The sequence below is a fragment of the Balaenoptera acutorostrata genome, chromosome X (assembly GCF_949987535.1).
Source record: "Balaenoptera acutorostrata chromosome X, mBalAcu1.1, whole genome shotgun sequence".
Lineage (NCBI taxonomy): Eukaryota > Metazoa > Chordata > Mammalia > Artiodactyla > Balaenopteridae > Balaenoptera > Balaenoptera acutorostrata.
The window spans coordinates 95,781,137-95,805,602 of record NC_080085.1 but is presented as its reverse complement, the minus strand read 5'-3'; the positions used below and the strand labels follow the sequence as shown (position 1 = coordinate 95,805,602).

Sequence of the window (24,466 nt, the reverse complement as noted above, 5' to 3'; positions counted from 1 at the left end):
CGACAGGGCTTCCCTGGTGGCGCAGTGGTTGAGAATCTGCCTGCCAATGCAGGGGACACGGGTTCGAGCCCCGGTCTGGGAAGATCCCACATGCCACGGAGCAACTGGGCCCGTGAGCCACAATTACTGAGCCTGCACGTCTGGAGCCTGTGCTCCGCAACAAGAGAGGCCGCGACAGTGAGAGGCCCGCGCACCGTGATGAAGAGTGGTCCCCACTCACCGCAACTGGAGATAAGCCCTCGCACAGAAACGAAGACCCAACACAGCCAAAAATAAATAAATAAAAGAACGTGAATTTCTTTAAAAAAAAAAAAAAAGACCGACAATATCAAGTGAGGTGAGGATACAGGCAACTGGACATTTCACAACACAAAGTACTAACCACTGTATGATTATGGGAAGCCACCTGGAGCCACCCATGGACATTCATACATTGCAGGTGGGACTGTAATGTATAAAATCACTTTGGAAAACTGGCACCATCTACTAAAGTTAAATGTACACCTACCCTCTGATTCAGTAATTCTACCACTAAGTTTTTGTGTGAGAGAAATGAGTACACGTGCCCCCCAAAAGACGTCTCAAAGAATGTTAATAGCATCTTTTTTCTTAATAGTCCCAAACTGGAAACAACCCAAAAGTCCATCAAGAAGAGAATGGGTAACTGATTATGGTTTATTTCTTCAATGGAATATTATGGAGCAATGATAAAAAAAAAAAAAAACTGCTGACTGGCAACAAGATAAATGAATCTTATATTCATAACGATGAGTGAAAGAAGCTAGACACAAAGATATATACTGTACATTCCATTTATGTGAATTTCAAAAACAGGTAAAATTAACTGGTGGTGATAGAAGTTATAGTAGTGGTTACCTGGGGAAGGGGGGTGTCACTGTGAAGGGGCATAGGTAAACTTCATGGGGTAAGGGAACTGTTTTATATCTTGATATGTGTGGTGGGTACATGGATATATATATATATATATATATATATATATATATATATATATATATATATGGGTAAAAACCCATTTATTGTCTTGTTCATTTTATTGTATGCTATACTTTAATAAAAAGGTTAAGGAAAAGATAACCAAAAGCCCACTGCATCCATGCCACTGTGCAATCCAAAAAACAAACAAACAAAAAAATAAATACAAGCATAAACAGAGCAGGTACTATAACAACTGAGTTCAGACCACCTACTTGACTACAGTGCTTAAGTCCCTTTGCTTGCATGACTCAGTCCTTATCATTTGAATGAACTGTATGATTGTTCTACCAACAGCTACCCACCGTGTGCCTGAGTACAGTATTCTAAGGCAATCAGCAGCAGGCTAGGGCTTGGCAGTGTACATTATCACCTAGAAAAATAGTAAGGCCTCTTAGTTGACTTGTGGCTAGCAGTCAAAGACTCAAAAGTGCTCTCTGCCCACAGGATATTGTCCTGCTGACTTGGTAATGCCCATTTTCATTTTATACAGAAAGAAATTTGGGCAAAAATGTTAAAGAGCTAGTTCGAGATTGCTTTGCTGGTCAGTAGCTGATTGAGAAATAGAACAGAAGTCTGTCAAATAAGAAGTTGCTTTGTGACATGGGTTAGAGTAGATAAGAAAGGAGAGAAGGAAGCATTTAAGAAAAGTAATATTACCAGGGAATCCAGGAAGGCCTGGTTGCCCTTTTGCTCCAGGGGTCCCCGGTAATCCAGGCAAACCAGTATCTCCCATAGCACCTTTGATACCAGGGTTCCCTGGGTATCCAGGCAGACCAGGTTCACCCTAAAAACATGAATAGAAAGATAAAACTGAAGTCTCTACATGACTTAGATTTTATAACAACATAAAATCATTCATAGAGCTTTTACTGTATGTCAGGCACTCTGCTAAGTGCTTTACATAAATTGCTTCATTTAATCATCACAACAGCCCTTTGGGTTAGGCTTTATCATCTCCACTTATAAATGAGAAAACTGAATCTTGGAGAACTCAAGTGCCTAAGGTCTCTGGTAAATAGCAGAACTGGGATTTGAACCAAGATCTGTCAGACTCCAGAGCTCATGCTATTCCCATGATATGTAGATGCATTATTCTCATTAATCCTAACTCTATAAGAAAGATACTATTATTATCCCCATTTGATGGTAATGCAGCTTATAAGTGGTGGAATCTGAGTTTGGGTCCAGGCAGTTTGATTTCAGAACCTGTGATCATCATCCCGAGTATACTACAATGAAATTCATTGCTTACAATAAGCATATCAAACAATAATTACAGTAGGTTCTATTGTAAAAGGGAAATTTCATCTTAACATGAAGAAGTCTATCAGTTCTTCAGTGGACATCTCAAATCCCATTTCCTCCATGAAGACTTCCAGGACAGAGAGACTACCCTAAAAATTTAGGGTAGGTTCTTATTCCATTATGTTTATAATGCTTTCACATATGCATGTCTTGACTCTTCAATTACCCTGAAAACTTCTTTGGGGTCAGAGATAATTCATATATAACCACTTTTGCTCAACGAACATTTGCATTATTTTCTTCTAATAAAGCCTTAGAAGAATTCATACCCACTTTCACAATTAAAACAAGTTTTTCCCAACAACAATGAGAATATATGTCATAACACTAAATCTACCACAGTGTTCACTGCTCTGCTCATGAGGACCATGACCTGTCCAACAAAGTGTTCAACATCACCTGCTGAATACTTTCTTTTTCATTTAGTGTTTATGCTTGCCTAGGTGAGTAAGATCATGTATTTGTGACTCAAGTGTTTCTGCACTACGGTAAAAGCTTTTTATACTAATGACTTTTCTCCTTACTTCCCTTTCTTAAAAAACAATTAACAATCTTGGGTTTGGAATATATGTATTTCCGTCTGAACCATTATAAATCAAATATCTAGCACATTTTTACACACATAATAGGTATACAATTGAATTTTGGATTGAACTGGTTCCAGCTTAGGTACTTACACAGAAAAGCTTTGAATAAACTATCATAATTCTTCTTGTTATTCATGAACCAATGACATATATCAAAATTTAAAAAAAACAAGAAGAAAATTCCATTATTCTGCTAATGGTAAACATGAAATGCAGTAGATAAACTTCTGATTATTTATAATGAAGTTATGTTAAATTCTACAAATAACCCCAAATTGTAATTTCGACCAGTTCTTGTTCCCTGATACAGTTCTTCTTACCACCGTATGGCCCTATTCCTTCAAACCAAGTGAACTGTAAAAAAGAAAGTAAATATTTCACTAGGACTTCTGAAAAGTACTAAAATTTGCTAGTTTAAGTTTCACCTAAGCTTTTATTATTCATACACTTGCAGAAAAAATAATGAGCTTCTAAAAAGATAAGCAAGAAGATAATGAAAACGAGTACTCAGAAAATCAACAACCTGGCCAAGAATCCTATAAATCACACTGAGAAGGGAAAATTCTAGTCTATTAATACTCAGCAAAAGCTAGGCATGACTTAAACCACACTTATCCATACACTTAAACCACAAATATCTATATTTATTCTAATGTCAAGCTTTGATATAGTTCTTTTTTTAATTTAGATATAATTGACATATTATATTAGCTTCAGGTGTACAACATGATTCAATATGTGCATATATTGTGAAACGATCACCATAGTAAGTCTAGTTAGTATCCATCACCATACAGTTATAAAATTTTTGTTCTTGTGAGGAAAAGTTTAAGCAATTTTCAACATACAATACAATTTATTAACTATAGTCACCATGCAGTATATTACATCCCCATGACTTACTTAATTTATTGCTAGAAGTTTGTACTTTTTAACCCCCTTCACCTATTTCACCCACCCCCACCCTCCCCTGCCTCTGGCAACCACCAGTATATTCTCTGTATCCATGAGCTTGGTTTTTGTTTGTTTTATTGTTTTGATTTTATTTGTTTTTAGATTCCACATATAAATTACATCACATGGTATTTGTTGTTCTCTGTCTGACTTATTTCACTTAGCATAATACCCTCAAGGTCCATCTATGTTATCACAAATGGCAAGGTTTCATTCTTTTTTATACACCACTTCTTTATCCATTCATCTATCAGTGGACGTTTAGGTTGCTTAGCCATTGTAAATAATGCTGCAAGAAACATGGGGGTGCATATATCTTTTCCAGTTAGTGTTTTCATTTTCTTTGGATAAATACCCAGAAGGGGAACTGCTGGATCATATGGTAGTTCTATTTTTAATTTTTTGAGGAACCTGGATACTGTTTACAGTCCCAGCAACAGTGTGCAAGAGCTCCTTTTGTCCACATCTTTGCCAACACTTGTTATTTTTTGTTTTTTTGATAATAGCCATTCAAAAAGGTGTGAGGTGATATCTCATGATTTTGATTGGCATTTTCCTGATGATTAGTGATATTGAGAACTTTTTCATGTACCTATCGGCCATAGGTATGTCTTTTTTGGAAAAATGTCTATTCAGATTCTCTGCTCATTTTTTAATCAGATTGATTTTGTTGCTATTGAGTTGTATGAGTTCTTTATATATTTTAGATATTAACCCCTAATCAGATATATGATTTGCAAATATTTTCTCCCATTTAGTAGGCTGCCTTTTCATTTTGTTGGTTTCCTTTCCTGTGCAGAAGTATTTTAGTTTGATGTAGTCCCACTAGTTTATTTTTTTGTTTTTGTCGCCTTTGCTTTGGTGTCCAATTCAAAAACTCATTGCCAAGACCAATGTCAAGGAGTTTACCACTTGTGTTTTCTTTTAGGAGTTTTATGGTCTCAGGTCTTATGTTCAAATTTTTGATCCACTTTGAGTTGATTTTTGTGTATGGTGTAAGACAGTGGTCCAGTTTCAATTTTTTTGCATGTGGCTGTCCAATTTTCCCAACACCATTTATTGAAGAGACTGTCCCTTCCCCATTGTATAGTTTTGGCTTCTATGTTATAAATTAACTGACCATACATGCTTAGGTTTATTTCTGGGATCTCTATTTTGCTCCATTGATCTATGTGTCTGTTTTTGTGTGAATACCATCTTGGTTTTTGTTTTTGTTTTTGTTTTTTTTTAACTCTGACAGCGTTCTCTCCCTCTTACTCTCCCAAAGGAAGAGAAGAACAATCATCAGTGGCTAGTGGCAGTTGCAGAAGTAACACCAAGAGCTGACTTCACACTCAGGAGAGAACGCTGCACCTACTTCTCGTGGTTTTGGGTGCTCTACACGTTCAGAAAAACTTCTCTAGTAACAAACTATACAAATGATCCCTGAAAATACAGTCTTCATACCTTTTTGATTACTATAGCTTTGAAATATAGTTTGAAATCAGGGAGTGTGATGCCTCCAGCTTTGTCCTTTTTTCTATTGCTTCAGCTATTTGAGGTCTTTTATGGTTCCATACAAATTTTAGGATTGTTTGTTCTATTTTCTGAAAAAATGACACTGGAATTTTATAGGGATTGCACTGAATCTACAGATTGCTTTGGTAGAATGGACATTTTAACAATATTAATTCTTCCAATCCATGAGCATGGAATATCTTTCCTTTTATTTGTGTCTTCTACAATTTCTTTCATCAACGTATTACAGCTTTCAGTGTGCAAGTCCCTTGGTTAAATTTATTCCTAGATATTTTCTTCTTTTTGATGCAATTGTGAATGGAATGGTTTTCTTAATTTTTCTTTCTGCTAGTTCGTTATTAGTGTATAGAAACACAACACATTTTTTAATATTGATTTGGTATCCTGCAAATTGACTGAATTTGTTTATTAGTCCTAACAGTTTTTTGGTGTGGTCTTTAGGGTTTTTTAAATATATAATATCATGCCATTTGCAAATAAATTTTACTTCTTCCCTTCCGATTTGATTGTTTTTTCTTTCTTTTCCTTGTCTAATTGCTTTGGCTAGGACTTCTAATGCTATGTTGAACAAAAGTGACAAGGGTGGGCATCCTTGCTTGTTCTTAATCTTAGAAGAAAAGCTTTCAGCTTTGCACCATTGAGTATGATGCTAGCTGTGGGCTTATCATGTATCGCCTTTATTATGTTGAGGTATGTTCCCTCTATGCCCACTTTGTTGACAGTTCTATCATATGTGGGTATTGAAGTTTGTCAAATGCCTTTCTGCATCTATTGTGATGATCATGTGATTTTTACCCTTCAGTTTGCTAATGTGGTGTATCATATTGTTTGATTTGCAGATGTTAAGCCATCCTTGCACCTCTGGAAAATTCCTCTTGATCATGGCGTATGATCCTTTTAATGTATTGGAGTTTGGTTTGCTAATACTTTATTGAGGATTTTTTCATCTGTGTTTATTAGTGATATTGGCTGTAATTTTCTCTTCTTGTGGTATCCTCGTCTGGTTTTGGTATCAGGGTAATGCTCACCTCATAAAATGAATTTGGAAGTGTTCCTTTCTCTTCTATTTTTTTGGAAGAATTTGAGAAGGATTGGTATTAATTCTTCTTTAAATGTTTGATAGAACTCACCAATGAAGCTGTCTGGTTCTAGACTTTTATTTTTTGGGAGATTTGATATAACTGAAAATGGAATATATCATCCCTAATGAGTCAAATTTAGCATTGTGAAACTACCTAACAAATAGAGTAACACTGTAAGACTAAAATGATTTTTAACAAGCCTGAAACTAGAACTGCTTTCAAGGTCACTGTGTTGTATATAACAGGCATTCCATGTAGAAATAGGAGTCAAGTTGATACCTTTTTTGCTGTTAAAATCCAAATTGGTTATCTAAGAGTATTTGGATCATAGTCATTCTCTACTATCTCTTAATGACAGAATCTCGCTTCCATTCCATGCTATAACCTAAGACCCAGAATAAAATATCAGGCTGACCTCAATATACAGAATAGAAGACATCAAAGTTGGTGAAAAAGCTAACACTGTTGTTGTGTTCCATTGTAAAATTGAAGAAGCACTGCCAGTAGAAAAAAAAAAAACAGGACAATGAGTTGAAAATATTTGGTGAGAGAGGGTAAAAACCATACCCTGTTTTATGGCAAGAAGAGTATTGCAATAGTAGTCCAATCAGTTGGAAGTTGTGGTTCCCACATAATAATTAATTTTTTTTACAGTTCAATTTATATTTGGAGATTAAAGACACCATGAACCAAGCCATATATAGGTTCTTCTTTAGTTAGGAAATATTAACAATAGGGATTTAAAGAGTGGATGCAGAGATACTCTTATTTAACATTTTACTAAATGATATAGGAAAGGGAGTATAAAATAAGATCTTCAAGTTTGCATGCTACTTTCCTCTCCCAGGTAGTGAAATTTTAAGCTAACAGGGACAAATTGATAAATAAAGGCTCAAAGCTGCCTGGGCAGGCCAAAACACGGTACATGGGATTCAATGAGTATGTGTAAGGTGATGAACTTAGAGAAAAGGCGATGAACTTAGAGAAAAATAATATGAACTAAGTTTATAAAATAATGGACCCTATGGTATCCTTTACCACCCAAGGAAGATACTATCCTTAGTAGCTATAAGTCTATTCAGAAAATCTATTCTTTATGATTCAGTCTTGGTAAATTTTGTGTTTTTAGGAATTTGTCCATTTCAAAGTTATCCAATTTGTTGTTGTACACTTGTTCATAGTACCCTCATAATCCTTTTCATTTCTGTAAAATTGGTGGTGATGCACCCTCTTTCATTTCTAATTTTAGCAATTTGAGTCTTCTCTCTTTTTCTCTTAGTCAACCTAGCTAAAGGTTTTTCAATTTTGTTCACTTTTCAAAAGAACCAACTCTTGGTTTTATTGATTTTCTCTATTATTTTTAATCTCTACTATATTTATTGCTGTTTTAATCTTTATTATTTCCTTCCTTCTGCCAGCTTTGGGTTGAGTTTGTTCTTCTTTTTCTAGTTCCTGAAGGTATGAAGGTAAATTGTTGACTTAGGATCTTTCTTCTTTAATGCAAGCATTTACACTATAAATTTCCCTCTTAGCATTGCTTTTGCTGGATCCTATAAGTTTTGGTATGTTGTGTTTTCTTTTCCACTTGTCTCAAGATATCTTCTAATTTCCCTTGTGTCCTCATCTTTGTCCCACTGGTTGTTAAGAGTATGTTCTTTAATTTCTACATATTTGTGAATTTTCCAGTTTTCCTTTTGCTGTTTACATTCTATTGTAACTGGGAAAGATACTTTGTATGGTTCCAATCTTTTAAAATTTATCAAGACTTATTTTGTGGCCTAACATATGCTCTATTCTGAAGAATGTTTCTTGTGCACTTGAAAAAATAGATACTTTGCTGTTGTGGGTTGGAACGTTCTGTATAGGTCTGTTAGGCCCAATTGACTTTGCCCATTTAAAAATTGGTCTATTTGCTTTCTTATTGAATTATAAGAGTTTTTAAAATATATTCTGGATACAAATCTCTTATCTGATATATAATTTGCAAATATTTTCTCCCTTTCTGTGGATAGTCTTTTCACTTTCTTGATGCTATCATTTGCAGCACAAAATTTTAATGTGGTTCAATTCATTTATTTTTTCTTTGTTTGCTTGTGCTTTTGGTGTCATATCTAAGAAATAATTACCCTAACCCAAGGTCCTGAAGATATATCATGTTTTCTTCTAAGACTTTCTGCTTGTCAATTTCAGCAAAAAAGCTATCTGGGATTATGACAGGGATTGCTCTGAGTCTGTAGTATGATTAGATTTTAAGAAGGATTAATGGAGGTTAGAAATATTATGCCACATTTAAAGAATACAGTCATTAAGTTTAAGAGTTGAAGAAATCTTAGGTACTATCTAGTCCAGCTCTCTCATCTCACAGACAAATATTATGTATAGAGTGCTTTATAATTTACAAAGTGTTTTTTTAAAACTAATTGAAGCCTCACAATAACTCTGTGCAATAGATATAATTCTTTTTTCTATTTTACTGACAAAGTAGTGAAGATACAAAAGAATTAAGTACTTACAAGGTCATGTAGACAGACTCAGGACTCAAAGTTCTGCCTATTGATTCCCTGTCCAGGGTTTTCAGTGTACTATATTAATTATGCTTTTTGACTAACAAGGACACTCTCTCATAAAACAAACTACCATCTGACCTTTTACCACTATCCTTACTTCTTAACAGCTCACTAATTATAGAATTTTTTCTTATGCTTGACATCCCTAATCATACTATCATGTCTTCTGAAACTTTTATTCTACTCTTCCTTTACAATATAGGCAGGCACTCCTCATTTTGTATAACAGTATTGGACTATAAAAATGAAAATGCAAGATGAAACCATGTAAAGAGATTTTAAAAATCAATGGGAAAAATATGATCATTCTATGACCTGTAAAAGTTTTTCTCAAAACACTAAAATCCCTCTTCCTGTCAGTTATACATGTATACACAGCCAAGTTCATATGTTGATCATTTCAACTTCACTAGCTTTCTTGGCTGCACATCTAAAGTCTCTCAAATGGTGGCAGTGTCAACATTCCTTTGGCTGGCTATTTCATCTCTAACTCCATCTACATTAGATTTAAATTTCATTTCCAGTGTTATCACCTTTCTTTTTTTTTTACTGCACTTTCATCATTGTTGGTCAATTTTCTCTTTTGATTATCCATTTTTGTTAAATTTCAGTTTGGTTTATCAATGAGAGACAGAGGCAACACATCTACATGCTTTGCTGTCAATGCATTATGGGAACAATAGATTCACAGTGATGAATCACTGACAGAATTTGAAAGAAGTGAAATGACCGCTCACTGATCATGATGCACAGTAGATATTTACATAGTGGTTTAGGGATTGAAGAGCTAATATATCATGGTAACTTAAACTTGAACCATATTGTTGTGGACTGATGCTATTTAACTAAACTGTGGTAACAAATTTGTGCATATCAGAACTGTACAAAGCAAGGACTGCTTGTGCTTATCAAAACTGAGAGGTAAAATCATATTTTTTAAATATGTCATCATTTTAAGATAAAATAATACCATCTGAAAGAAACAGTAGGATACTTCAGATACATGATTTCCTGGTTTTATCAGCTCTGCAAATGTCCAAATTTAGTGTAGATTTCCTTATTGAAAAATACTTGTAGGATGCATAGAAAAACTAAGAGTTAGCCTCTTGCTTGAAGAGTTGAATATACTGTGGACACTGGCCAGTTGAAACATGGTTTTCTGCTGCCATCCATTATAGTTTCAGAGATGAATTATTATGGTAATTTTGGTTGCACTATATGAATGTTAAAATTCACTCAGTCTAGAAAAAAATATGTATAAACAAATTTAGAACATTTTTAAAATGTAATTTCAAATCAATGAGTAAAGAATGGCGCTCATAACAAATGGGTTTGGGTTATTTGGATAATTTATTTGGAAAAAAATATATAGTCCCTCACCTTGCAAAACATACAGAAAAAGTCAGATGGGTTAAAGATGTAAACATAAAGAACAAGATCATGCAAACACTGGAATAGAATATATAGGACTCTTTTTATAATCTTAGATATAGAAGTCTTCATAACAATCAGAAAACTATGCTCCTGATCTTTCCTGCCAAATCTGTTTCTCCCCAAATCTTTCCTATCTCAGTATGTAGCAACTCCATTCTTGCAGTTGCTCAGGATAAAAACTTTAGAGTCATTCTTGACATCTCTCTTTCTCTCATATTCCATACACAAATCTTGCTGACTTGACATGGAAAATATCTTAAGATTCTGACAGTTTCTTATCACTTCCACTGCCACCACTCTGATCCAAGCTATCAACATCTCTAGTTTGTATTATAAATAATAATAAAAATAAAATAATAATAATAAAATAGTGTCATAATTGGTCTCACTCTTTTCATCCTTACTCCTCTATGATTTATATCCAAAATGAGAGCTGTGATTTTTTTTAAATTAAAGTACAATCATGTTATTCCTTCCAGTTGTCCCTTATTTCACTTAGGAGTATAAGCCTTACTATGATCTAAAAAGCCCTAGATAATCTATCCTCCATTACCAACCTGATCTCATCTCCTACTGACTTTCACCTCAATACTTAGCTTAATTCACACTAGCCTCATTTATATTTCTCAAAATGCCAGGGTCTTTGAATGACTAACCCCCTCATTGCATGAGGCCACTTAAACAATTGTAATCAGAGAAGATTTTCCTTACTACCCTATTTTAAAAAATGTAACATTTTTCAGCAATTCTTATCCCCAAGCCTCACTCTAATTTTGCAATACCTTCTAACAAACTTATTTATTTTGTTTATTTTGTTCACTGACTAGATGTAAACGCCATGCAGGCAGTGAATTTGTTTCACTCATACTCTATCTCCAGCACCTAAAATAGTTCCTGGCACATCATACATACTCAATAGGTATTTTTTGAATGAATGAATGAGTATAACATTCGTTTATGTTAAAATGTTAAACTTCTACTTGATGAAATGTACAGTAAACACTGTAGTAAGACAAACAACTGACTGGGAGAAACTATTTGCAACATATATAATAGACAATGGATGCATCTTCGGTGTTTATAAAGTACTTTTACAAATCAATAAGAAATACATAAGCAAATCCCCTCCTAAAAAATGAGGCAAAGAGTATGAATAGACAATTTGCTGAGGAGATATACATATAAAAAGTCTCACTTGGAATCAGGAAAATTCAAATTTAAACAATGATATGCTACTTTTTACCCATTAGGCTGACAAAATTAGAAAGACTGATAGTACCTAATACTTGTAAAATGAGGAGAAAATAGAAAATTTCTTATACTGATCAAGGGAGTATCAAGCAGTAGAGCTATTTAATTAGGAAAATTTGCCAGTAACTATCAACATTAAAAAGGAATATACAGGCTTCTGCACACCGTCCCAGAGCTGAGGTGTCGGCACAGTTATTTCCCAGGAGGAACTCTGGTCTGAAGGGCAGGTGCGAGGCCTCTGCATGCGGCCCCCTATGAGCAAGGGAAACCAGACTAAGCAACAAGGGAAAAAAAGTTAGACACTCCATGAGAAAAGCAGCAATTAGAGGAAGACCTTCAAGATGGCAGAAGAGTAAGACATGGAGATCACCTTCCTCCCCACAAATACATCAGAAATACATCTACACGTGGAATAACTCCTACAGAATACCTACTGAACGCTGGCAGAAGAAACTCCCCCATGTACCTGGGTAGGGCAAAAGAAAAAAGGAAAAACAGAGAAAAAAGAATAGGGACGAGACCTGCCCCTTGGGGAGGAAGCTGTGAAGGAGGAAAAGTTTCCACACACTAGGAAGCCCCTTCACTGGCAGAGATGGGGGGTGGGGGGGGGGAAGCTTTGGAGCCACGGAGGAGAGCACAGCAACAGGGGTGTGGAGGGCAAAGCAGAGAGATTCCCGCACAGAGGAGCGGTGCCGACCAGCACTCACCAGCCCGAGAGGCTTGTCTGCTCACCCTCCGGGGCGGGCGGGGGCTGGGAGCTGAGGCTTGGGCTTCGGAGGTCAGATCCCAGGAAGAGGACTGGGGTTGGCTGCATGAAGACAGCCTGAAGGGAGCTAGTGAGCCACATCTGGCCGGAAGGGAGTTAGGGAAAAAGTCTGGACCTGCCTAAGAGGCAAGAGACAATTGTTTCGGGGTGCGCGAGGAGAGGGGATTCACAGCACCGCCTAAACGAGCTCCAGAGATGGGCGTGAGACGCGGCTATCAGTGCGGGCCCCAGAGATGGGCATGAGACTCTAGGGCTGCTACTGCAGCCACCAAGAATCCTGTGTGCAAGCACAGGTCACTATCCACACCTCCCCTCCAGGGAACCTGTGCAGCACGCCACTGCCAGGGTCTCTGTCTCTGTGATCCAGAGACGACTTCCCCGGGAGAACAAACGGCGTGCCTCGGGCTGGTGCAACGTCATGCTAGCCTCTGCCGCTGCAGGCTCGTGCCGCATTCTGTACTCCTCCCTCCCCCCTTGAGCTGAGTGAGCCAGAGCCCCCGAATCAGCTGCTCCTTTAACCCCGTCCTGTCTGAGTGAAGAACAGACGCCCTCAGGTGACCTACATGCAGAGGCGGGGCCAAATCCAAAGCTGAACCCCAGGAGCTGTGCGAACAAAGAAGAGAAAGGGAAATTTCTCTGTGTAGCCTCAGGAGCAGTGGATTAAATCTCCACAATCAACTTGATGCACCCTGCATCTGTGGAATACCTGAATAGACAACGAATCATCCCAAAATTGAGGTGGTGGACTTTGGGAGCAATGATATATATACTTTTTTCCTTTTTCTCTTTTTGTGAGTGTGTATGTGTATGCATCTTTGCGTGATGTTGTCTGTAGAACTTTGCTTTTACCATTTGTCCTAGGGTTCTGCCTGTCTGGTTTTTTGTTTTGTTTTGTTTTATTACTTTTTAATTGTTTTTATTTTTAATAATTATTTTTTATTTTAATAACGTTATTTTATTTTTTCTTTTTTTCTTTCTTTTTTTCTCCCGTTTCTTCTGAGCCGTGTGGCCAACAGGGTCTTGGTGCTCTGGCTGGGTGTCAGGCCTGTGGCTCTGAGGTGGGAGAGCCGAGTTCAGGACATTGGTCCACCAGACACCTCCTGGCTCCACGTAATATCAAACGGCGAAAGCTCTCCCAGAGATCTCCATCTCAACACTAAGACCCAGGTACACTCAACGACCAGCAAGCTACAGTGCTGGACACCCTATGCCAAACAACTAGCAAGACAGGAACACAACCCCACCCATTAGCAGAGAGGCTGCCTAAAATCATAATAAGGTCACAGACACCCCAAAACACACCACCAGACGTGGACCTGCCCAACAGAAAGACAAGATCCAGGCTCATCCACCAGAACACAGGCACTAGTCCCTCCACCAGGAAGCCTACACAACCCACTGAACCAAACTTAGCCACTGGGGGCAGACACCAAAAACAATGGGAACTACTAACCTTCAGCCTGCAAAAAGAAGACCCCAAACACAGTAAGTTAAGCAAAACGAGAAGACAGAGAAACACACAGCAGATGAAGGAGCAAGGTAAAAACCCACCAGACCTAACAAATGAAGAGGAAATAGGCAGTCTACCTGAAAAAGAATTCAGAGTAATGACAGTAAAGATTATCTAAAATCGTGGAAATAGAATGCAGAAAATACAAGAAACGTTTAACAAGGACCTAGAAGAACTAAAGAGCAAACAAACAATGATGAACAACACAATAAATGAAATTAAAATTTCTCTACAAGGAATCAACAGCAGAATAACTGAGGCAGAAGAATGGATAAGTGACCTGGAAGATAAAATAGTGGAAATAACTACCACAGAACAGAATAAAGAAACAAGAATGAAAAGAATTATGGACGGTCTTAGAGACCTCTGGGACAACATTAAAGTCACCAACATTCGAATTATAGGGGTCCCAGAAGAAGAAGAGAAAAATAAAAGGTGACGGAGAAAATATTTGAAGAGATTATAGTTGAAGACTTCCCTAACATGGGAAAGGAAATAGTCAGTCAAGTCCAGAAAGTGCAGAGAGTCCCATACAGGATAAATCCAAGGAGAAACATGCCAAGACACATATTAATCAAAATGTCAAATATTAAATACAAAGAAAAAATATTAAAAGCAGTGAGGGAAAAGCAACAAATAACATACAAGGGAATCCCCATAAGGTTAAAAGCTGATCTTTCAGCAGAAACTCTGCAAGCCAGAAGGGAGTGGCAGGACATATTTAAAGTGATGAAAGGGAAAAACCAACAACCAAGATGACTCTACCCAGCCAGGATCTCATGCAGATCTGACAGAGAAATTAAAACCTTTACAGACAAGTAAAAGCTAAGAGAATTCAGCACCACCAAACCAGCTTTACAACAAATTCTAAAGGAACTTCTTTAGGCAGGAAACACAAGAGAAAGAAAAGACCTACAATAGCAAAACTAAAACAACTAAGAAAATGGTAATAGGAACATACATATTGATAATTACCTTAAATGTAAATGGATTAAATGCTCCAACCAAAAGACATAGACTGGCTGAATGGATACAAAAACAAGACCTGTATATATGCTGTCTACAAGAGACCCACTTCAGACCTAGGGACACATACAGACTGAAAGTGAGGGAATGGAAAAAGATATTCCATGCAAATGGAAATCAAAAGAAAGCTGGAGTAGCAATTCTCATATCAGACGAAATAGATTTTAAAATAAAGACTATTACAAGAGACAAAGAAGGACACTACATAATGATCAAGGGATCAATCCATGAAGAAGATATAACAATTGTAAATATTTATGCACCCAACATAGGAGCACCTCAATATATAAGGCAAATGCTAACAGCCATAAAAGGGGAAATCAACAGTAACACAGTCATAGAAGCGGACTTTAACACCCCACTTTCACCAATGGACAGACCATCCAACATGAAAATAATTAAGGAAACACAAGCTTTAAATGATACACTAAAGAAGATGGACTTAATTGATATTTATAGGGCATTCCATCCAAAAACAACAGAATATACTTTCTTCTCAAGTGCTCATGGAACATTCTCCAGAATAGGTCATATCTTGGGTCACAAATCAAGCCTTGGTAAATTTAAGAAAATTGAAATCATATCAAGTATCTTTTCCAACCACAACGCTATGAGACTAGATATCAATTACAGTAAAAAATCTGTTAAAAATACAAACACATGGAGGTTAAACAATACACTACTAAATAACCAAGAGATCACTGAAGAAATAAAAGAGGAAATAAAAAAATACCTAGAAACAAATGACAATGAAAACACGATGACCCAAAACCTACGGGATACAGCAAAAGCAGTTCTAAGAGGGAAGTTTATAGCAATACAATCCCACCTCAAGAAACAAGAAAAATCTCAAATAAAAAACCTAATCTTACACCTAAAGCAATTAGAGAAAGAAGAACAAAAAAACCCCAAAGTTAGCGGAAGGAAAGAAATCATAAAGATCAGATCAGAAATAAATGAAAAAGAAATGAAGGAAACAATAGCAAAGATCAATAAAACTAAAAGCTGGTTCTTTGAGAAGATAAGCAAAATTGATAAACCATTAGCCAGACTCATGAAGAAAAAAAGGGAGAAGACTCAAATTAATAGAATTAGAAATGAAAAAGGAGAAGTAACAACTGACACTGCAGAAATACAAAGGATCGTGAGAGATTACTACAAGCAACTATTTGCCAATAAAATGGACAACCCGGAAGAAATGGACAACCTGGAAGAAATGGACAAATTCTTAGAAAAGCACAACCTTCCGAGACTGAACCAGGGAGAAATAGAAAATATAAACAGACCAGTCACAAGCACTGAAATTGAGACTGTGATTAAAAATCTCCTAACCAAGAAAAGCTGAGGACCAGATGGCTTCACAGGCGAATTCTATCAAACATTTAGAGAAGAGCTAACAGCTATCCTTCTCAAACTCTTCCAAAATATAGCAGAGGGAGGAACACTCCCAAACTCATTCTATGAGGCCACCATCACCCTGACACCAAAACCAGACCAAGATGTCACATAAAAAGAAAACTACAGGCCAATATCACTGATGAACATACATGCAAAAATCCTCAACAAGATACTAGCAAACAGAATCCAACAGCACATTAAAAGGATCATACACCATGATCAAGTGGGGTTTATCCCAGGAAGGCAAGGATATACAATGGAGAAAAAACAGCCTCTTCAATAGTGGTGCTGGGAAAACTGGACAGCTACATGTAAAAGAATGAAATTAGAACACTCCCTAACACCATACACAAAAATAAACTCAGAATGGATTAAAGACCTAAATGTAAGGCCAGACACTACAAAAGTCTTAGAGGAAAACATAGGCAGAACCCCGTATGACATAAATCACAGCAAGATCCTTTTTGACCCACCTCCTTGAGAAATGGAAGTAAAAACAAAAATAAAGAAATGGGACCTAATGAAACTTAAAAGCTTTTGCACAGCAAGGAAAACATAAAGAAGACGAAAAGAGAACCCTCAGAATGGGAGAAAATACTTGCAAATGAAGCAACTGACAAAGGATTAATCTCCAAAATTTATAAGCAGCTCATGCAGCTCAATATCAAAAAACAAACAACCCAATCCAAAAATGGGCAGAAGACCTAAATAGACATTCCTCCAAAGAAGATATACAGATTCCCAACAAACACATGAAAGGATGCTCAACATCACTAATTATTAGAGAAATGCAAATCAAAACGACAATGAGGCATCAACTCACAACAGTTAGAATGGCCATCATCAAAAAATCTACAAACAATAAGTGCTGGAGAGGGTGTGGAGAAAAGGGAACCCTCCTGCACTGTTGGTGGGAATGTAAATTGATACAGCCACTATGGAGAACAGTATGGAGGTTCCTTAAAAAACTAAAAATAGAATTACCATATGACCCAGCAATCCCACTACTGGGCATATACCCTGAGAAAACCATAATTCAAAAAGAGTCATGTACCAAAATGTTCATTGCAGCTCTATTTACAATAGCCAGGACATGGAAGCAACCTAAGTGTCCATTGACAGATGAATGGATAAAGAAGATGTGGCACATATATACAATGGAATATTACTCAGCCATAAAAAGAAATGAACTGGAGGTATTTGTAGTGAGGTGGATGGACCTAGAGTCTGTCATACAGAGTGAAGTAAGTCAGAAAGAGAAAAACAAATACAGTATGCTAACACATATATATGGAATCTAAGGAAAAAAAAAAAGGTCATGAAGAACCTAGTGGCAAGACGGGAATAAAGACACAGACCTACTAGAGCATAGACTTGAGGATATGGGGAGGGGGAGGGGTGAGATGTGACAGGGTGAGAGAGTGGCATGGACATGTATACACTACCAAATGTAAAATAGATAGCTAGTGGGAAGCAGCTGCATAGCACAGGGAGATCATCTAGGTGCTTTGTGACCACCTAGAGGGGTGGGATAGGGAGGATGGGAGGGAGAGAGATGCAAGAGGGAAGAGATATGGGAACATATGTATATGTATAACTGATTCACTTTGTTATAAAGCAGAAACTAACACACCATTGTAAAGCAATTATACTCCAATAAAGATGTTTTAAAAAAATCTACAAACAATAATTGCTGGAGAGGGTGTGGAGAAAAGGGAACTCTCTTGCACTGTTGGTGGGAATGTAAATTGATACAGCCACTAGGTAGAACAGTATGGAGGTTCCTCAAAAAACTAAAAATAGAACTACCATACGACCCAGCAATCCCACTACTGGGCATATACCTTGAGAAAACCATAATTCAAGAAGAGTCATGTACCACAATGTTCATTGCAGCTGTATTTACAATAGCCAGGACATGGAAGCAACCTAAGTGTCCATCAACAGATGAATGGATAAAGAAGATGTGGTACATATATACAATCGAATATTACTCAGCCATAAAAAGAAACGAAATGGAGGTATTTGTAGTGAGGTGGATGGACCTAGAGTCTGTCATACAGAGTGAAGTAAGTCAGAAAGAGAAAAACAAATACCGTATGCTAACACATATATATATATGGAATCTAAAAAAAAAAAAAGGTTCTGAAGAACCTAGGGGCAGGACAGGAATAAAGACGCAGATGTAGAGAATGGACTTGAGGACATGGGGAGGGGGAAGGGTAAGCTGGGATGAAGTGAGAGAGTGGCATGGACTTATATACACTACCAAAGATAAAATAGATAGCTAGTGGGAAGTATCCGCATAGCATAGGGAGATCAGCTCTGTGCTTTGTGACCACCTAGAGGGGTGGGATAGGGAGGGTGGGAGGGAGACACAAGAGGGAGGAGATATGGGGATATATGTATATGTATAGCTGATTCACTTTGTTATAAAGCAGAAACTAACACACCATTGTAAAGTAATTATACTCCAATAAAAATCTTAAAAAACAAAAAGGCATATATATGCTGGATTCCAGCAAATCTACTCATAATTTATTCTATGGCAATATTTACCAAATAATATTAAGATATTTATGTAAGATATGGATAAGAATTTCAGTGCAACATATGTTTGTAATCATGAAAATATAGAAACAACTTCAGTACTAATAATAGGTTAAATTATTTATGGTTAACCTAAACAGAAAATACTATAGAATTATGAAAAAGAATGAGGTGTATATTTATAGGCTGATAAAGAAAGTATGCTAAGATCTACTAAACTATGACCACTAGGTCCAGAGCAGATGTATGGTATTGAATATGATTTCATGCATATAAATAAAAATATAATTTCCATTAGAAGATGCCGCATCATTCCATGCATGAATAACTGAGGGAAAAATGCTTCTAATTATAATTGTAAGGTGTTTCCCATTGTAAGATGCCCCTCAATATCAGAGATTTTGAATTGTACAAAACTGAGTCTTAAACTTGATGAAATACCTATCATATATACATACATATATATGCATAAAAAGCCTTTTCTGGACAAATACATGAGGAACTACTAAACGTGGTTACCTTGGGGAAGAACTATGGATTTGGAGTATGTAAATGTGTGGAAAGAAGAGTTCTCATTTTACATCATTTCATACTGGTTGATTTTATTTTTATTGATTTATAACATTATACATAAAAGTTTCATGTGTACAACATTATATTTCTATTTCTGTATACACTATGGTGTGCTGGTTGATTTTTAAAATCAATCTAATTTGTTACTATTAATATAAAAACTTAAAAAGACAAAAATTGAAATGCACTTATCTTTTGACCCAGCAATTTCACTTTTAAGAATCTCTACAGTATAAATAATTGTACATGTGTCCACAGATATGTGTAAGAATGTTCATTATGATATGAATTGCAACAGAAGTAGGATATCATGCAACCATTAACAATGATGCACACTGACGAAGAAAACTGATTAAGATATACTGAAAGAAGAAATATTAAAAGACAGAAGTGATAAGGTAACCTACAGAATAGTATATATTCTATGACTCTACATATGCACAAAGTGTAGAAAAACCAAAATTCTGTGTGTATGTGTATATATGTGTGTGTGTGTATGTATGTATGTGTGTGTGTGTGTGTGTGTGTGTGTGTATAGAGAGAGAGAAAAAGAAAGAGAATATGTTGCAAGGGATTCAAATTTACACACCAACTATTAATAGTGGATTCTGTGGGGAAGGGAATGGAATAAAGAAGACATGTTACAAAGGAGATTTTCACTTTTACCCTTGATATGTCTGTATTGTTATTTTAAGTAAAATATGTATTCATGTATTACTGATAAAATTTAAATAGAAAAAATTAAGATTCATTTCAATAAACTTTATACTGTTAATCCACAATTAATATGCAGAAATTTCTCTTGATTACTTCTTAAAATAAGTTGATTAACTGGGCAATCAAAATATAGTCTTTTTGGGGACTTCCCTGGTGGTCCAGTGGTAAAGAATCCACCTTAAAATGCAGGGGACACGGGTTCGATCCCTGGTTGGGGAACTAAGATCCCACATGCCACGGGGCAACTAAGCCCATGTGCCACAACTACAGAGCCTGCGTGCCTCAATGAGAGAGGCTGCGTGCCACAAACTACAGAGCCCACGCACCCTGGAGCCCGCGCACCACAACTAGAGAGAAGCCTGCGCGCCCCAACGAAGAGCCCATGTGCCGCAACAAATAAAAGATCCCACATGCCACAACTAAGACCCGATGCAACCAAAAAAAGAAAGAAAATATTTTAAAAAATATAGTCTTTTTGCATACTATTAAAAAGAAATTATCTTTAAAATGTTATTCAATAAATTCTTATCTCAGTGGGAACTTTCACTAATTTCATGGTAGTTGAGTAACACAATTCCTTTTCTAATACTCTCAGGTTTTGTGTTGTAACTGAATGATTAAACATCATTATAAGACAAACAATTCACTGTGAGAAAATACTCGCAACATATATATTAGACAATGGATACCTCTCTGCTAGTTATAAAATACTTCTGCAAATCAATAGCAATTATTTCCTTTTTACATGGAATTAAGCAGTTATCAAACATTTGTGAGTCCAGGGATTCTTAAACATGTTCTAGATTTGATTGCTTGAGAAATACCACCAAAGTTTTCACATTGACTAGGGACAGAGAGAGATACGTACAACTGTTTTCGGAGAACCACCTCAGATATGCAGTTAAGAATACTACTGCACCTTCATTAATTTTATAAGTTACTTTGCTTATAAGCCTCTTCAAATTAGTTAATAATAATATTAGGACAAAGACCAACAACTCCATCACTAAAAAGGAAAAAAAAACCCAAAACTAGGCAGAAATACGCTTTTGGGTTACTGAAACATACTCAAAGAGTAAGATAGAGGGAAAATAAAGAAATCAGAAAGATTTCCCCTCCGTTTTTTGGACTGGCTGCAAACCTAAAATATATATCCTTACAATATAGGAGAAAAGAGAAGGAATGAACTTCTTGCCCAGACTATACCATGTCATTCTATAGTTTGTTTAAGGTAGAATTAGGAACGAGCACAATGTTAAAGAAAAATCCTATCTGCTCAGGCATATACCTGAGTAGGATTACCTTTGGGCCAGGAAGACCTGGAAGACCAATGCCTGAAATACCAGGGTCACCTTTTTCTCCTTTCTGTCCAGGTAATCCTGGGGATCCAGGTTGTCCAGGAACTCCAGGAGGTCCAGGAGACCCTTTTGCACCCTGGGGGCCTGTTAGAAACATGTAATATGCAATCTTTTAAAAAATATTGTTTGTGGGATATATATCATGCACATGACCAAGCAAAAAGATTTTTAAAAAGAATTCTGTAAATTCTGATATATATAATAATGAGCTTTACAACCAGGATTATATAAAAGCCTATTTTTCAAGGAAGTTTAAGTGAAAGGGGGTATAGCTGGAGAAAAAAATGTAAGTTTGTGAATTCTTTCTAAAGCTCTGTCTCTTAATTCGCACTTCAAATATTTGGGTAATGAGAGAGTTCTACCCACTGACTGCCTTAGATATTGTCTCAGTTTGACTCTATCAATACCAGTCTCATTTCTAATAACAAAGATAGTGAACCATCTTCCATTAATGGAACTAAACATTTGGGAAATTTTCATCACTCACCTGGAAAACCCATATCACCTATGTTTCCTTTAAGTCCAGGAGGTCCTGTAAGTCCTGGCTTCCCAGGGAGACCAGGGTTACCCTTGGGACCTACAAAAGCCAAATTGGTAAAATTAAGACAACTCAGCAATATTAAGGTTGCCTGGTTTCCTGGTGTGGGTTGTAATTAAAATGCAAGCGTGAGATTGAATGGATTAAATCTTAACATATGATTAAGTTCCACAGATCTAACTCAGCATAAAACAGGTAAGAGTTACCTAAGAAATCTCTTTAGGAACATATTACAATATAATCATGGTAACAGAGGTTTCCCAATACAAATTTATTTTAAAAATGCAAAACTTTCACCAAGACACCTTGTTTCTTGCCCTAAAACTATTCCAGTCACCTGAAATCTTATTTGTTGTTTGTGTATAAGTAAGTACCTTACTATATTTATCACAGGTAAATCCAATATAAAGGGACTCTTTAAAAGATTCAGAAGTGGCATTCCCATGTAGAGCCTGATCATGTGAGACCAGAAGAGGAAAGTGGTAACCTGTCATGATACACCCTCAGCACATTAGGCCATGGATAGACAAGAGTTGATGGAGAAGTACTGGACTATCTCCCCCCAACAGTCATGGCTGTTGTGTTTACACATTCTTCCCAGAGCTTAGATACTTGAGGCTCTGTGGTGTCACCCAGGTATTTTCCAAGGACCACAATGTTGCCTTAAATATTATTTTCTTTTATTTTTCCTTTCACACTGTCTTCCAGCTTGGGGAAGAAAATGCAAAATATGTGAGGGATAGAAAAGGAGATAATTTCTCCTTCCCACTACATCAAGGTAATGCAGTACCAAGTCTAGAACAGAATAACTGACCCAAAGGGCTCTTACAAAGATGGAGATGAGCTACTCTTTATTCCTTAGGGGCCCAACCCAAAGAAAATGGCTTAAGAAGCAGCAAGAAAGAGTTTTATTAGAAATAAGAAAAAAAATCCATGTTGACTGTAAGAGTGATTAATGCTATAACACATTACCAAGGTAGATTGTGAAATTTTTATCCCTAGAAACTTTTAAAAATAGAATTGGCAGCCATCTGTTTCACATGGTTTAATGATTGACTTGTCTGAAGACAGAGAACTGGAAAGGGTGAATTCTTTAGGCTCCTACCAGATAACCTGTCTTATTTACATATGCTGCAATGGATATAAATAAAACACAGCACCTTACTTGGATGTACTTCTGATTTTGCGTACACACTGATGCCACAAAAAGAAGAAACTGAGCAAAGCAAAATATTCTACAAATCTTCTGTTGACACTTGGGCCAAATGGCAACATTTCTGTTAAGGAGAGGTCCGGTATCTCAGTAGCTACCCAAGCATATTGCCATGACCAGATTCAAAACATCATTACACACGATAAATACATAATTACTTTGTTCCAGGATTCAGGATCAACCATCCAGTTGCTACAGGTGGTTTATCACACTTACCCGATGGTCCTGGTAATCCAGGTTGTCCACTCAGTCCAGGTTGCCCTGGGTCTCCAGGCGAACCCTGATAACCTTTTGGCCCTGCAACTCCAGGAATACCTTCCAAGGATGAGTATAAGAAAGACAAGTTAGGCTGATATCATTAAATAAATCTGGTGAAGCAAGCTAACCAAACTCTGAAATATGAATGAAATACAGTGATATTCTGATATAGTATGAACCAACAGCACTGGACTCACTAAAATCCCCCACTTCTTTATTTAGCTACCATTAAGAATTGCAGAGCACTCAATAATTAAGTCACTTTCCTCTTTGGGCCTCAGTTTCTTACACTGTAAAATGAAGGAATTGGGGAAGATTATCCCTAAGCTGTCTCTTAGATTCTATAACTATCTTTAATAACCCTATATCACAGGCAAATACAGTTTACTGCCTCTGTTTTGCAGAAGGCATAATGGAAAGAGAAGAGAAGCCTTGCAAGAAATAAGTCAAGAAAGGTATCTCACTTTCACAAGAATACAAAATTAGGTGGCTTTGCCTCTTTCCTGACTGTATACAAAATCACAGTAATGTCTTAACACTCTTTTTTGAGGAGAAATCCCACCAGGTCCTGCTCATAGGGAAGCTTATAACATCTGTGTACACACACACCTGCACACACACTCACACGCGGACTGACAGTAGTAATGGTTACAACACAGAAAGAGTCACAAACTTTACTATGATCTGCAAATAAACATAGATAGTTTTTAAAGTTCCATGTTGTTTGAAAGACTATTCTACATAGATTGGATTGTGTTTTATTTATTGATCTGTGCTTATTCATATTTTCTGGTGCTTTGTTATGAATATATTATCCTTTTATAAAAAGAAAAAAGGACTTCTAAATGTTAAAAACCTGTTACAC

The 24,466-nt window shown here is 36.6% G+C and overlaps 1 protein-coding gene and 1 non-coding gene across 3 annotated transcripts in view; both read right to left on the bottom strand.

The window, feature by feature from the left end:
* Positions 1 to 24,466, bottom strand: part of COL4A5 (collagen type IV alpha 5 chain) — a 243,894-nt gene that overhangs the window by 28,823 nt on the left and 190,605 nt on the right. For both annotated transcript variants that reach the window (XM_007196386.2, XM_057538818.1), the window contains exons 34-37: positions 23,560 to 23,658; positions 22,080 to 22,169; positions 21,537 to 21,676; positions 1,654 to 1,780 (exon numbers count right to left, since the gene is read on the bottom strand). In XM_007196386.2, the coding sequence (XP_007196448.2) occupies positions 1,654 to 1,780; positions 21,537 to 21,676; positions 22,080 to 22,169; positions 23,560 to 23,658 (456 nt within the window). The remainder of the gene's footprint in view (positions 1 to 1,653; positions 1,781 to 21,536; positions 21,677 to 22,079; positions 22,170 to 23,559; positions 23,659 to 24,466) is intronic.
* Positions 5,073 to 5,283, bottom strand: LOC114235790 (small nucleolar RNA U3). Its single transcript, XR_003621887.1, has one exon. It is a non-coding gene; the product is annotated as a small nucleolar RNA U3 (small nucleolar RNA).